The 15,741-nt window shown below is 40.5% G+C and overlaps 1 protein-coding gene across 2 annotated transcripts in view; it reads left to right on the top strand.

Annotated features, from left to right (window-relative positions):
* The window catches only part of RMND5A (required for meiotic nuclear division 5 homolog A), a 58,829-nt gene that overhangs the window by 23,060 nt on the left and 20,028 nt on the right, over positions 1 to 15,741 (top strand). For both annotated transcript variants that reach the window (XM_021087278.1, XM_021087279.1), the window contains exons 3-4: positions 12,257 to 12,391; positions 14,103 to 14,203. In XM_021087278.1, the coding sequence (XP_020942937.1) occupies positions 12,257 to 12,391; positions 14,103 to 14,203 (236 nt within the window). The remainder of the gene's footprint in view (positions 1 to 12,256; positions 12,392 to 14,102; positions 14,204 to 15,741) is intronic.

Below are 15,741 nucleotides of genomic sequence, written 5' to 3'. Positions count from 1 at the left end.
TGGGCTCTGCTTATTCTCAAGAGTAAAGGAAGATCATGGTACTTTTGGTTAAGGTTTGTGGAGCTGACAGTTTATTTTTTTAATTTTTTAAAAATGTGTAGTTGATTTACAATGTTCTGTCAGTCGGAGTTGATATTTTAAATTTGACTTAGAAGAAAGAATGGGTAAGATCTCCAGCAGCAGAGCTGTGAGGTGTGGTCTTCTGTGGGTCTGGAGTGGAGTCTCTCGGAGACTGACTTGCTTGGAGCGGCTGCCCTGTCAGGAACAGGGCAGGACCAGGCTGGGGAAAGGCAGGTGATGGAAAGCCTAGGGATTTGGTCCAGGGAGATCCAGGGGAAAGCTGGGGAATGATAAAAGCATTTGAGGATTTGCTTGCCCTCATTAAATAGGATGAAATTAGATTAAGGAGAAGTCAAGAGTAGGAAAATAAATAGCTCTCACTTATTGCGTGTTGACCATGTTCCAGGTACTGAACTGAGAGCTTTGCATACATTTATAGCCCACGATGCAGGTACATTATTCTCATTTTACATATGAGGGAACTAAAATTCAGAAATATTGAGTAACATACCCCAGGTGTACAGCTTGGAAGTGGTGAGTCAAGGTTTGGGGAACGGTCTCACTCGAGACTTTGTTCTTAAACACTGTGCTATACTAGGGGTGGTATTGCTTTAAGGGGGAAAATAATGGTAAAAAAATTTTTTTTGAAACCGCATTGCCTAAGCCAATCTTCTGCCACTAGATGGAGCATCTACATTCATAGATGAGGTGAAATGGTGACTATTAAAAATTAATGGAATAAGGCTATAAAAAGTGCAATAGAGAATATTTTAAGGTGAGCCATTTGGAACTGTCTCTTTTGTAGGTATGACTGCGGTATGAGAGGAGAAAAGGATACCTATGGGAGATAATTTTGGGAGGTTAGCCTTTAACAGTAGTTTCAGTAGAGTGGGTGAGGTCAGATAAGTACTAGCTGTAAAGTTCTCTTATTATGTCATGGGTAAATCTTTATGTAGTAGAGAGATGTTACTATGAAGGAAGAAAGGACATGAAAAAGGGTAGAAAACTTACTTTGAACAGGAATAGAACTAAGTTGAATTCTGAAATAATAGACTTAAAATTTGATTTATATTTTGGGTGAATTACTGAAAAGGAATGGTAAACAGTCATAAAAAGACAGAAATAAGAAGCAGCTAGGGACATATTCCTTAAAATATATATCAAATCAACCCCCACCTCGAATTGCTAGCCAGGCATTCAATAAAAATCTCATATTTTTGTGGTCAGGATAGAAGATGTTCCTTTTTTTTTTTTTTTTTTTTTTTTTTTGTCTTTTTGCTATTTCTTGGGTCGCTGCCGCGGCATATGGAAGTTCCCAGGCTAGGGGTCTAATCGGAGCTGAAGCTGCTGGCCTACACCAGGGCCACAGCAACGCGGGATCCGAGCCGCGTCTGCAATCTACACCACAACCCACTGAGCAAGGGCAGGGGTCGAACCCGCAACCTCATGGTTCCTAGTCGGATTCGTTAACCATTGTGCCATGATGGGAACTCCCAGAAGACGTTCCTTTTTAAGTCATGTGATTTGAATATGAGCAGCCATATTCTCAGTACCGTGTCTACTCTGCCCACAGCACATGGTCTGAGGATGAGTCTGACCCATCCAGCTTGGTCACCGTTGTTTGCTCCAGGTGGATACCTTAACACTCTTCTTCCCTAGCATCTTTCTCAGCAGGGCACTTATGGAAAAAGGGCTGGAAACATGTGAGCCCAATGGAAAGAATCTGGTCTTTTGTGGGAAACAAAACCCACATGCTGAGAGAAGTAGGGACAAGAAATAGGAGGGCTCATTTTTCTTTGCCTTTTTTTGTTGTTGTTGTGCCTGCTTCTTCTTTGTCTTTGGGTGTAGGATATCTTTTTTGGTAGTTTCTAGTCTGTTCTGTTGATGGTTGTTCAGTGGTTAGTTTGAATTTTGGTGTTTTCGTGAGAGAAGGTGAGCTTAAGTCATTCTACTCTGCCGTCTTCCCCCAATCCTCTTTTAATGTGATTTTGAACTTATGTTTTCTAAAATGAAGCTCTTTTGGAGTTCCCTTGTGGTACAGTGGGTTAAGTATCTGGCACTGTCTCTGCAGCGGCTTGGGTTTTTGCAGTGGTGCGGGTTTGATCCCAGACCGGGAACTTCCACATGCCACAGGTGGGGAAAAAAATAAATAAAATTTTTAAAATGAAGCTCTTTTAAATGTGGAATCAGAAGGTTTGGGGGCATGGCTTGGCTCTCAGATTCAGCAAGTGTGCATCAAAAGCTTACCACTGGGATAGGTACTGATAGATATTTTCATGTACATTGTTTAGTGAGTCTTGAGCAATAATACTTCATAAGGTAGTGCTTGTGGTCGGCATACATAGATGTGAAAACTAAGACTTATTAGATAACCTGCCTGGGGTCACAGAACTGGAAAGCAGATGGAAAAGCTGGGATAAAACCCAGATTTTAAGACTGTGAGGAGCCTTTATCAACTAGAGTTCCTTGAAAGAATTAATTTCTAGTGCCCTAAGGGCACCCACTGTATGTATGGATTTTTCTTCTGTGTGTCTGGAATTGTAAGAGCTGTGCACTGTCTTTGGGAGAATTGGTAAAATAATCACGCAGATTTCTGTAGCTGGTTCAGATAAGGAAGCAGCTTGATGGGAGTAGAAAGGTAGGTGAAATAATAGTTAAAATAATTGTGAGAGATAGACAGGTGGATAGATTGTGGGGCATTTTAAGGATCTTAAAAATTTTTAAAAGCCCGGCAGAGTAGTTTGGCATATGTCTGACCATATGACATTACTCCCCTTTATTTATGACATTAAGGACTTACCAGGGTGGGTAAGTCCCTGCCCCTTCCTTGATCTGGCACAATCTACACATCTCTTAACTTTTGACATCTAAAATAGAGGTGCAGAGGAGAGACTGGAATGTGTCAAAAGGGAGCAACATCTGTAAATGCTGATTATTGGACACTAGTGCATTTATTTTCCAACTCATAGTTGACAAAGCACTGCTCTCTGGTATATGCCTAAATACGAATGATTTTGTCATAAGGCATGTGCCTCATCATCGCCTTTACTAAGTTTGCTAGTAAAAATTTAGCATTTTCCCCCCAAGGGTTGGTAGCAATTTACAGTCCTACTGAACATATGTGACAGTTTCTATTTCCTCAGTTCCTGCCTACACTTGGTATTATCAGACTTAAAAAAAAAAAAAGTCAGTCAAATCACATGGATGTGAAATAGTATCCAGTTGTATTAATTTGCATTTCCTTCGTCATCTTCGAGGTTGAGCATCTTTTCATATGTTTGGCCATTAGAATTTTCCCCTTTGTGAATTTCTTGGTTATTTGCCCATTTTTTTCTCCTGGGTTATTTGTCGTTTTTATAGATTGGTAGGGATTTTTTTTGTTCGTTTGTTTTTACAGCCGCACTTGAGACATATGGAAGTTCCCAGGCTAGGGTTAAATCAGACCTGCCACTGAGGCCTGCACCACAGCCATGGCAGCACCAGATCTAAGCCCCACTGCGACCTATGCTGTAGCTTGTGGTACTGCCTGATCCTTAACCCACTGAGTGAGGCCAGGGATCAAACCCGCATCCTCACAGAGACTACATCAGGTATTTAGTCCACTGAGCAACACTGGGAACTCCACAGGGATTTTTTTTTTTTTTTTTTTTTTAAAAACCTCTTTTAGGAATTCCCAGTGTGGCACAGTGTTAGGTTAAGGATCTGGTGTTGCTGTGGCTGTGGTGTAGGTCTCAGCTGCAGCTCAGATTCAGTCCTTGGCCTAGGAACTTCCGTATGCTGTGGATACGGCTAAAAAAATAAAAAATAAGACCTTTTTGGATACTAATCTTTCCTGGATTGTATGTGAAGTAGCTATCTTTTCCCAGGCTGCAGGGAACCAGAATCCAGGTCTCCTTGTTCTCTGTTAAATATTCCTTTTTTTTTTTTTTTTCTTGTCTTTTTGTAGGGTCACTTCCTCGGCATATGGAGTTTCCCAGGCTAGGGGTCTAATCAGAGCTGTAGCCGCCAGCCTGCGCCACAGCCACAGCAACTCAGGATCTGAGCTGCATCTGTGACCTACACCACAGCTCACGGCAATGCTGGATCCTTAACCCATTGAGCAAGGCCAGGGGTCGAACCCGCAACCTCATGGTTCCTAGTCAGATTCATTAACCACTGAGCCACGACAGGAACTCCTCTGTTAAGTATTCTTTGCAGTCTGCCTCTCACTGCTAAACCAGATTCATTGGACGTTTAGAAGGGAAATTGATTCCTGGTAGGTACATTGTTAGGTTCACATGCCAACTTTTCTTCAAAAATAGATGGAAAAGTCTTAAAAAAAATTAACAGTTAGTAAAGAATTGTCACCTAGGAATTAAAACAAATACTGGGAGTTCCCGTCGTGGCGCAGTGGTTAACGAATCCGACTAGGAACCATGAGGTTGCGGGTTCGGTCCCTGCCCTTGCTCAGTGGGTTAACGATCCGGCGTTGCCGTGAGCTGTGGTGTAGGTTGCAGACGCGGCTTGGATCCTGCGTTGCTGTGGCTCTGGCGTAGGCCGGTGGCTACAGCTCCGATTCAACCCCTAGCCTGGGAACCTCCATATGCCGTGGGAGCGGCCCAAGAAATAGCAACAACAACAACAACAACAACAAAAAATAAATAATAAAACAAATACTGAGTTCTGTCATGTACTGTTTATCACTACCTGCCCAATAATTACAGCTTCATAAAATGTATTTCAGAAATGGATTGGTTTTGGATAGTGAACAATGATGGCCAGTCCTTAAATCCTAACCAATTTGTAAGCATGTTCATGATGTGGCAAAGAGGTAGGATAGTTTGTTTAGATTTCATAGTTTCATGACAATGTTTTATTTACTCCTTCTCTGCCTAGCTTTCAGATTTTAAAAAAACTTAATCCATCAAAAATGTGAATGATTGGATTCCCGTTGTGGCTCAGCGGTAGCAAACCTGACTAGTAACCATGAGGATGCAGGTTCCAACCCTGGCACTGCTCAGTGGGTTAAGGATCCTGTGTTGCTGTGGCTGTGGTGTAGGCCAGCAGCTGTAGCTCTGTTTTGATCCCCTAGCCTAGGAACTTCTGTATGCTACACATGTGGCCCTAAAAAGCAAAAAACAAAGTGAATGATACTAAAAGTATATGAGATGTTATATGAATTTGTGTGTCCTGGATTTTTCTCCTCCTCTTCTTCTTCCTCTTCCTCTAACTTTTTTAAATTTTTGGCCTCGGTCGTGGCATGCAGAAGTTCCTGGGCCGGGGATCCAGCCCGCACCACAGTTGTAACTAGAGTCATAGCTCTACATAGCCACCAAGGAACTCCTGGATTTCTCGTCTTAAGCTCAAACATCTTCTCTAGGCAGATATACCTTTGAATGTGTGTTTTTTTTGCTTTTGATTGTTTTTTGAATCTTGTCTTCACATTTAAGAACATATTTGCTTTTTTTTTTTTGGTCTAAAAATATGGAAAGAGGAATTCGTCGGTGTTGGAGGGGTTAAGGATCTGGCATTGTCACTACTATGGCTTGTGTCACTGGTGGGTATTCAGTCCCTGGCTGGGAACTTGCGCATGCTGTGGGTACAGCCTAAAAAAAAAAAAAAAAAAAAAAAAAATTGTGTGTAATATGTAAAGGAAAAAGTATAGTAAGACAGAAGTGCTACTAGTCAGATATTTCTCTTTACTAGCTGCTGCTTGTGTGCTGTGCTGCCAGTTTCCTGGGCAGCCACGAAAATGAATTTGGTCACCTAGCAACATGGGCTGGAACTGATCCTTGCTCTGATGCAACAGTAAGAACGTGCAGTTATATCAAAAGGCTGTTCTGCATTTCTTCAACTCTTTTTATAAAATTTTAGCTTTAATTTTTACTACATGTGAGCAGAAAATAAGCTATGAAAAAGTTTACTTATCACCTCAGTGGTTTAAACGGGAAAATCAGAATGGTAGAAGGGAGCTCAGAAATTTTCATCTAATGCCTTGCTTATTCCTGCTTAGTTGTATTTTCTGATACTAGGGAATAAGTTATAAAACTTGAATGTAGTAGTGATATCCTAAGTGTAAGGGTATTTGATTATTCTTAGCACCTATTTTGTGGTGACTCTGGAACCCTTTATAGAAATAAAGTTACATGAAGAGCATTATTACCAAACTATTTAAATTTGTTTAAATGCTAGACTCTTAACGTTTAAAAAATTTCTAGATGAACAGTATTTATATACTGCCAAAAAAATTGTCTGTCTTAATATGGTCTGTGCTTCTGATCACGGTAGCCAAGCCATGGAGGCAACCTAGATGTCCATTGACAGAGGATGGATTGGGAAGATGTGGTTCATAGACACAATGGAATATTACCCACAGAAAGACTAAAATAATACCATTTGCAGCAACATGGATGGACGTGGAAGGTGTTATGCTAAGTGAAATAAGCCAAAGACAGATACTGTGTGATATCCCTCATATGTGAAATCAAAAAAAGACAATGAACTGGTGAATATAACAGGAGAAGCAGACTCACAGAGAGAGCAAACTAGTGGTTACCAGTGGGAAGGAGGGTGATGGGGTGGGGAGTGGGAGATACAAACTATTCAGTGTAGTAAGGGCTACAGGGATGTATTGTACAATGGGGAATATAGCCAACATTTTGTTCTAAGTGTCCTGTAACCTTTAAAATCGTGTGTAAATCAACCATACTTCAATACTTCTCTTAAAACAAAACTACTGGGAGACAAAAACTTTTTAAAAATTGTATAGAAATTTAAAAATTAAAAATTAATGTAGAAAGAAAAAAAAATATGTTCTGTGCTTTGAGCTGACCATTGTGTCTTCCAAAGTTGTTTTGTTTCTTTCCTGCAGAATGGACAACTGATGAATTTGTTGGGAGTTGATGGAATAGGGGAATAATCATGAAATGAATGAGTAGAAATCTGAAGGTTGTATTTGGATTGAATGAGGTTGATGGATCAGGGAGGAATCTGAATTAGTCTCAATGATTCTTGCTTATCGGGTACATTCAGACATTCAGAGAGTTATAGGCAGATTCTTGAGTTTGAAATAAATTCTTGTCATCTTTAGAAACCCATTCCTTTATTCATTTGAATGGCCATTTGTCTGGGGGAATAAAATGTGGGAGAGTATCTGTGACATCAATCACCCTTCTGTGCCTACGTCCTAGTCCAGAAGAGAAGCAAAGTAGCACCGTCTTCACTTCTGGTGTTGTAGTTGTCATAGGCGGCATAAAGATGTAATAATTGTTGATTGTTAAAAAGTCATCTCTCAGCCAGCAGAATCTGATAAGCAAACCTTATCCTAGCAATTCTGACTTTTCTTCCACGCTAGATACAGTCTCTTCATTGAGGGCATGGGTGCTATTATTGCTTTAGCATCCAGGTCCTGTGTATCATTTCCATTCTTAAAGTACGAGGCCAAGAAAGGGGTCTGTCAAAAGAAAATGAATAAAAACTAAGACTCTGGGAGGAGTTTTGCATTTTCATTTTTGTCTGAGCAATTCCAAATGTTAATGTATATATTTAGTTTTAGGCTACTGACTTGACATCTAAGAGTAGATAGCTTTTTAAAGAAAAATGTACCAAATTTTGGAGAGGAGAGCTGTCCTGCGTTGTGGTGATCGTAAATGGTAGGTAGTATGTAATCTCTACTACAGATTACTTACTGCCTGTTTCTGTAGGTGCTTTAAAATAACCATGTATTGCTTGGGCTGTATTTAAGCAGTGACATCTGAGATCGTAACTTCAGTTAAAATATAAATGATCTCATCTAATTAAATTTATATGCTTAAAAAAAAGAAATGCAAGAGGTTTAAGGGGATTAATGCCTATGAAAGATAATGGGGTGGAAGTAAAATTGGACAGGGAAAACTTTGAGACCATGAGGTTATTCCTTCATTCTTGATATTTCAGGTTGTCTTTTGTTTTTCTTTTTTTCTTTTTAGGGTTGCACCCGAGGCATATGGAAGTTCCCAGGCCAGGGGTCGAATCGCAGCCACAGCAACACTGGATTCTTACCCCACTGGGCGAGGCCAGGGATTGAACCTGCATCCTCATGGATACTAGTTGGGTTTGTAACCCTCTGAGGCACAATGGGAACTCCTTCAGGTTGACTTCTAGTACAGTTTCCCTTTTGTCAGAAGAACATTAGCAGTTCTTTTAGAGCAGATCTTCTGGCAACAAACTCAGCTCTTATTCATCTGAGAATGTGTTTTTATCTTTGTTCCTGAAGGATATTTTCACTCGATTTAAAATTCTGGGATGACAGTTCTTTTTTTAATACTTGAAAAATGTGCCGCTTTTTTCTGGTCTCCATGGTTTCTATTGTGAAATCTATAGTCATTTGAATCACAGTTCTGGAGTTCCTGTTGTGACCCATTGGGTTTAGAACCCGACACATGTTTGATCCCTGGCCTTAATTATTGGGTTAAGGGTTCGGCATTGCCCCAAGCTGCGGTATAGGTCACAGATGTGGCTCAAATCTGGTGTTGCTGTGCCTGTGGCTTAGGCCCCTAGCCCAGGAACTTCCAAATGCCCCAGGTGCAGCCTTAAAAAAGGGAAGGAAAAAAAAGCAAAGAATCACAGTTCCCATGTAAGCCTTGTGCCATGTTTCTCTAACTACTTTTAAGAGTTTTTTTGTGTCTTCAGTTTTTAGCAGTTTGATTTGTGAGGTGTCTTGATTGTGGATTTCTTTGAATTTATCCCTTTAGGAGTTGGTTGAGCTTCTTGAATCTGTAGATTTATGTCTTTTGCCAAGTTTGGGAAATACTAAAAAAAAAATTTTCAACACTACACTCTTCTTGCGCCCTCCAGTAACATGACATGATCTTCTGTTTTTGTCCCATGGGTCCCTGGGGCCCTTTTCATTTTTTTTTTTTTTTCCTATCTTTATTTGGTGGTTCAGATTAGATAATTTTTATGCGTCTTTACTGACTTGTGCTGTCACCTCCGTTCTGCTATTGAGTCCATCCGCAGGGTTTTTACTTGTGATTTCTGTATCTTGTTTGTTTGCTAAGACTTTCTGTCTTTGGTTTGAAAGTGTTTGCTCTTCCTTCTTGAATTAACTTTATAATTGCAACTTGAATAAACTTATAATGTCTGATGATACTAACGTCTGTGTCATCTAGGTATTGTTGTCTGTTGAACATCTTTTCTCATAAATTTAGATTTTCGTGGTTCTTCATATGCCAAATAATTTTGGAGTGTATTTTGGACATTTTTAATAGTGTGTTTTGAGACTCTGAGTCCTCTTTAAATTCTACAGAAATACGAGTGCTTTTGTTTTAGTGGGCACTCGACCAGGTTGGGCTCAGGCTCCAGTTCTGATCAGTCTTCTCTGTTGTCATGTTAATATTAGCTTCGTTTGCAAAGCCATTACAGAGCTATTGAGATATGTCCTGTTTGTGTGCAAACAGCGGCCACTCTGGGACCTAGGAACTAGGTCTGTCCCCTCCTTCAGTTTTCAGGCTGTGGTGTGAGAGTCAACCTGAGGCTGAGCCCAGAAGTTAGTAAAACTACATTAGGTGGGGAAGGGGGTTACTTTTCTGAGTTCCTTCCTCTCTGTGATCTCCCTCCCCTGATACTTAATAGTTCCCTGGGGCTGTCTTTTCATCATCCTGCCTGGCGGCTGGGACTTTATATACCCCTGCTCTCTATTACATTTATTGTGTATTTTGGGCTACAAGGTAGGTAGAAGAACAGAAAATATGCAGTGGGGGTTTTTGTCTCTCGCTCTTGGTAGGCAGCTGTCCTCACCAGCTCACCACCATCCCACCAGCACTGCACTGTCCTGTCCCTCCCTCCTGGGACCGTAGCTCCCCTGACTGGAAAGAAAGGATCCCTTCTCTCAGAGTTTTAGGTTGCCTGCTGTGTAGCAGTTCTAAAGGTCTCCCAAGATTCTTGTCCCCCGGTTGTTAGTCAAACATAATCTAGGTACTGCTGGGAAGGGACTTATTTACAATGTAAACTCATTTAACTGCAGACTGACTTGAGCAAGAAAGTGGAGGTAAAAAAGCATGTGATTTCCCTTTTCTTTTCTTTTCTTTTTTCTCTTCCTCCCTCTGTCCCTTCCTCCTCCTTTTCCCTCTGCCTCACCCAAGGCATGTGGAAGTACCAGGGCCAGGAATGGAACCCTCACCACTGCAGTGACCTGAGCTGTTGCAGTGACGATGCTAGATCATCAACCTGCTGCCTCACAGAACTCCTCCCCTTCTTTCTTGGTAGGAGAACCCACTCCTGATCCATGTGCCACAACTGGAGCTTCTCCTGGAGCTCTCCGGCCGCATTCTGGGCGCCCAGTTCTGGGTTTTGGCTACACTGCATCCAGGCTGAGAGATGTTGGAGGGAGAAAAAGAGTGAACTCGCCACCAGTTCGCCTTCTTCCCCAACCCACTTCATACTGCTAACTTTGTAGTTTCCTCACATAGCTTATCCACTCAGTCCTGATTTTGTAATTGCATCTGGTGGGAGAGACTGGGTGGGATCCGTGTTACCTGGAACCTAAACCATCCACACATGTGCTTTACAAAATCTTTTAGCTTGACCTAAGAGGAATATCGGCTCTTTGTGTGGAGAGTGATAATCACCAGTGATAATCTCTGCTAATAATACTTTAGTGTATTTATTCATTCAGATTTTTTTCTATAAGCATTTGCAAGTTTTCTTTTCTTTCTTGCTCTCTTGCTTTTTTTTAGAGAAATGGCATTTAGTTATATAGAAGTAGCTTTTTTTCACTTACAGTGTTATGGACATTTTTCCATGCCAGTAGATACAGAGCAGTGAGCCTCACTTTTTAATTGTGAATAGCAAAAACTAGCACAGTAGCAACTACCATTTCATGGAACCAGTAGGGAGGTGTTGATTTGCTAAAGCTGCTTTAACAAAGTACTGCACACCGGGTGGCTCACAGACATGTATTTTCCCACAGTTCTGGAGAGTAGAAGTTCCGGATCACCGTGTTGGTGGAACTGGGAAGATCAGGGTGGCTGACCACTATATTTCCTGTTGAGGGCAGACAGCTGCCTTCTTGGCTGGCAGATGACCATCTTCTCACTGTGTCCTCATGTGGTGGAGAGACGGGGAGCCCTGGGGTTTCTCCCTTGTCTTATAAGAGCCCCACCCTGCTGGATTAGGGCCCCACCCTTATGCCTTCATTTAACCTTTATCACCTTCTCCCAGACTCTGTCTCCAAATACACACTGGTTTTTAGGGCTTCAGTGTAGGAATTTGGGGGACGGGGTGGGAGATACATAGACATCCAGTCTGTAACACATGGTCTCCCCTCTACCTGTCTGTGTCCTAACCACCCCCCCCCCTTTTTTTGGCTGTGCCCATGGCACGCAGAAGTTCCTGGGCCAGGGATTGAACCCACATCACAGCATTCCACACCGCAGTGACAACACCAGATCCCAACTGCTGGGTCACTAGGGAACTCCCTTATTTCCTCTTTTGATAAGGATACCAGTCCTAGTAGATGAGGGCCCACCCGAATGATGTCATTTTAACTTTATAAGGTACTGGGAGTTAGAACTTCAGCCTCAGAACTGTGAGAGGATGCAGTTCAGCCCATAACAGGGAGGTACTGTTATTTTCTTTACTAAATATAAAGAAGCTGAGGTGCAAAGACCTTGAGTGATTTGGCCAAGATCACACAGCTGATAAGATAAAACCAGGATTCAGGCCCAGGTCGATTGGTCCCAGATCCTGCTCTCTTAACCGTCTGGCCATTCCTCTTTCCCCAACTCCCACCTGGGCTCTGCAGTTGTTGGGATGTGCCATGGGTTAATAATCCTGTGCTGGACATTATGGGTTTTCTTTTTCCCTATCAGACAATGCTGCATTGAACATGCTTTTACAGGCATCATTGCACACCTCTGAAAACACTGCAATCGTATAATGCCTGGAAATCAATTTATTCACAGAAATCACTAATAAGGTTATGTATTTTCCCCAAATACCCTCAAAAAATGCACCTGTTTATTACTCTTCCAGCAGTAATCAATGAGAGTGACAAGGTTTAGAAAAGAGCATTGAGAAAATTCCATCCTGTCAGAGGCTTCAGATAAATTGGAATTGGGTACTTACTGGAGGTGTCTCAGAGTGAAACGCGTGCCATTTTTTCTGTTTAAGTAAGTGGGGTGAAAACGTATAAAGTATGTATCCTGGTCAATTCATGATTCACTTTCTTGTTTTTCAGAATTTTGATTCTGACATTAGCAGTGTGGGAATAGACGGCTGCTGGCAGGCAGACAGCCAGAGGCTCCTCAATGAGGTGATGGTGGAGCACTTCTTTCGACAAGGGATGCTGGATGTAGCTGAGGAGCTCTGCCAGGTAACAGTGCCAACTTCAAGAGGCTGAAACAAACCAGGCAGCTGTGCCATTTTTAAGTCTCTAGCCATAGGTAGATTTTTAGTATTTAAATCACCAGGGCTAACCTCATTTTACTAGGAAGTATATCTTTTTCTTTCTTTTTTTTCCTTTTCTTTTTTGGAGGCCCCACAGCATATGGAGTTTCTGGGCCAGAAATCAGATCCTAGGTGTAGTTGCAACCTAATCCACAACTGTGTTAACACCGGATCCTTAATGCACTGTGCCAGGCTGGGGATCGAACCTGCATCCTAGCACTCAAGAGATGCTGTTGGATCCTGTTGCACCACAGCAGGAATTGTTCTTTTTTTTTTAAGTTGGTGAAAATGATAGGCCTAGAAATTGTTACTCAGATTATGTCCTTATTCCTGCCCCACAACACTGGTCCCAGTGAAGGGTCAGAAGTGATAATACTTTTTGAAACATTTCTCCCTTTGATAGGGAAGGTTAGTATAGCAAAGATGAAGAAAAGGACAAAGAGGTTTATATTTGTTCTTCTTATCTGGCCCAGATGAAAGAATTGTTCCTCAAATGAATTAAAGCTAAAATTTACTTCAAGTGAGCAGCATCTGTCTTTTATTTCTATTAGATGCGAACTTAGGGATCTCAGAACAGTTTACCAATACCACGCGATCAGAATATTAGCAGTGGCCCTGTATTGAGTATTTACCACCAGCCTAGCTGTGCTTTTCTTCCTCACTGCAACCCTGAGAGGAAGCAATTATTGCTTCTGCTCTATAGATGAGGAATCTAAGGTCTGGAGAAGCCCCCTGCCCAAGACCTACAAGCCATAGTGGAGGAACTAAGTAAGATTCAGTTCCAGTTCATGTGTCTTCAAATTCTGTTCCTGAGGCACTGGGTGCTATTGTATCTTCCTTTTTAGAAAAACGTAGACCATAAGGGTTAAATAATTTAAAGCCAGTGTGTAAACCAAACTTATTCTAAGTCTTTTCAATATTAAGCACTTCAGATAAGAAAGAACTCGGGTCTTTCTCTATATCTTATGGGATTTTGTGTGTGTGTCTATATGAATTTCCTAAAGTAAACTGTGTCATTTGGGATTAAGTTTTTTACAAGTAACAGAGACCCCAAATACCCGTGGCTTAAACAAAAATGAAGTTATTTTTCTTACATAGAAATAGGAGGTAGTACGCCACCCACAGCACTTATGGTAGCTGTGCGCCATGAAGCTCTTAGGGACCTAGGCTCCTTGTAGCTCTCCTGTTTCTCAGGTGTCCCTTGTCCTCATAGTCCAGGATAGCCAGAACTCCAGCTGTACTGTATTCCAAGAAGGGGCAAAGAGTATATGCTTATATTTCGCTGGCTAGGACTTAATACCTTGTGAAGCCATGCCCAGTTTTATTCCATATGGTTCTGTGCCCAGTTAAAATTTGGGGTTTTACTGTTATGAAAAAGGAGGAAGAATGATACTAGGGCTCAATCATCAAGAGAAACACATTTAAAAAGAAATTATGTTTTTTAAAAAAAATTATTGGAGTATAGTTGACTTAGAATGTTGTGTTAGTTTCAGGTATATAGTCAGGTGAATCAGTTATGCATATATCCATGAAAAGAAGGTATCTTTAATGTCTTTCCTCATATTTTATACTTTAGAATATGCTTTTACCATACCTCTTTACTCTGATTACTAACAAAAGTTCTGTTTTTTTTTCAGGAATCTGGTCTTTCTGTGGACCCAAGCCAGAAAGAACCATTTGTGGAGTTAAATCGAATATTAGAAGCATTAAAAGTCAGAGTTCTGAGACCTGCTCTGGAGTGAGTCACTGAGTTTGTTTTCTCTTGAATACTTTTGAGAGAACTCTGTCAGAAAATGTAATTAGAAAGTACAGTGGAAATTTCGAAATGTATACATATCTTGACTGGGGTAGACTTCAGAGAAATCGAGAATTTTTTTTTTTTTTTAGCTAAGTGGATTTGGGGGAATGTGCAGTAAGAGAAAATGGTTAGAACATACTTCCCTTATCAGCTGGTCTGAATTCCCATGAGAGGAAAGGGTTTCCTGTGTCCAGGATACCCCAGCCCCTGGACTAGCTTTATAACTGAAGTACTGTTGTCCGGGTGGTCTGAGTCTGGTATGTGAACTTCCATAATTTCCTGGGTTTGGTGCTAGCAAAAAAATGTAGTTGGTTATTGGAACTAAGTGATATACATGATGAGAACAAATATTGTTATGGTTTTACTCTAATTACCGTTGTAAAACTGAACGATTCACTGTGAACTTACATCGATGTGAATTATCTGAAATTGCTGAGTAAGCGCTGCTAAATATTGTCCTAGAGCAGGGTCAGCACTCAATAAAGGGCCAAATAGTAAACGTTTTAGGCTTTGCATGCTACTTAAGATCTCCATTTCGTATTTGTCTTTATTTTATTTTTTATTTTACAACCCTTTAAAACTGTTAAAAGAAAAAACAAAAAACCATCTCTCATCTGACATACAAAACAGGCAGCAGGCCACATTTGGCCTTGGCCTATAGTTTGCTGAAAGTTTTTAATGTGAAGATTATCAGGTTATTTGTTTTAAGAGAAAGAAAGGAAGAAGAGAGAGGGGGAGGAAGGAAGGAGAGTTATCAAAAGGAAGAAGCTGGAAGACAGAAGCAGGGATATTGTTGTGAGGTCATAGCCTTAGAATTTTGATTTTTTTTTTAAAACCCGGAGTGTTTGAGATTGTTGTTACCAAGAAAAAAATTTGTTGGGAAGAGCCTTGGTGATTTTTATAAAATGCATTTTTTTCCTTCCACTAAACCATTTAATTATTCATAGTTTAGTTTTCTGTTTCTGATATTTCTCAGTTCTTATAAAATTTTGCAAAGTTCTAAAACCAGTGCAGGTGAACAGGTAGAGATAGATTCCGGTGTAAATTTATAAATTACAAATTTCTATATAAATTATAAATATGAGGTAACTAATTTATTTTAGTTTATTAAAGATAAATGTCATGTAAACAGCACCATTGTGTACTATGAATATTACCTTTATAGTATATTTAATTTTTTTTTAGCAGATTTTATTGCGACTTACCTGCAGTATTAAATGTAATCAAGTGCCTCTAACACCTCTTAAACAGAATATGGCAACCTTCTTTCTACTTTCATCTTCCACCTAAGTGTTGTTTTATAGTGATTTAGAAGTAATATATGAGTTATTTGAGGTACTATTCATTTATCCATTAATCTCTCAGGTTTTCTGTCAAGCTTTTATTGAGTGCTTACTTTGTACTGGAGACTGTACTGAGTATTTGCACTGCCTTAGCCTTTAAAATACTCAAGGCCTTTCCTTTTTGGAATGAAGAAA

The sequence above is a fragment of the Sus scrofa genome, chromosome 3 (assembly GCF_000003025.6).
Source record: "Sus scrofa isolate TJ Tabasco breed Duroc chromosome 3, Sscrofa11.1, whole genome shotgun sequence".
NCBI classification, from domain to species: Eukaryota; Metazoa; Chordata; class Mammalia; order Artiodactyla; family Suidae; genus Sus; species Sus scrofa.
This window is presented reverse-complemented; position numbering and strand designations above follow the sequence as displayed.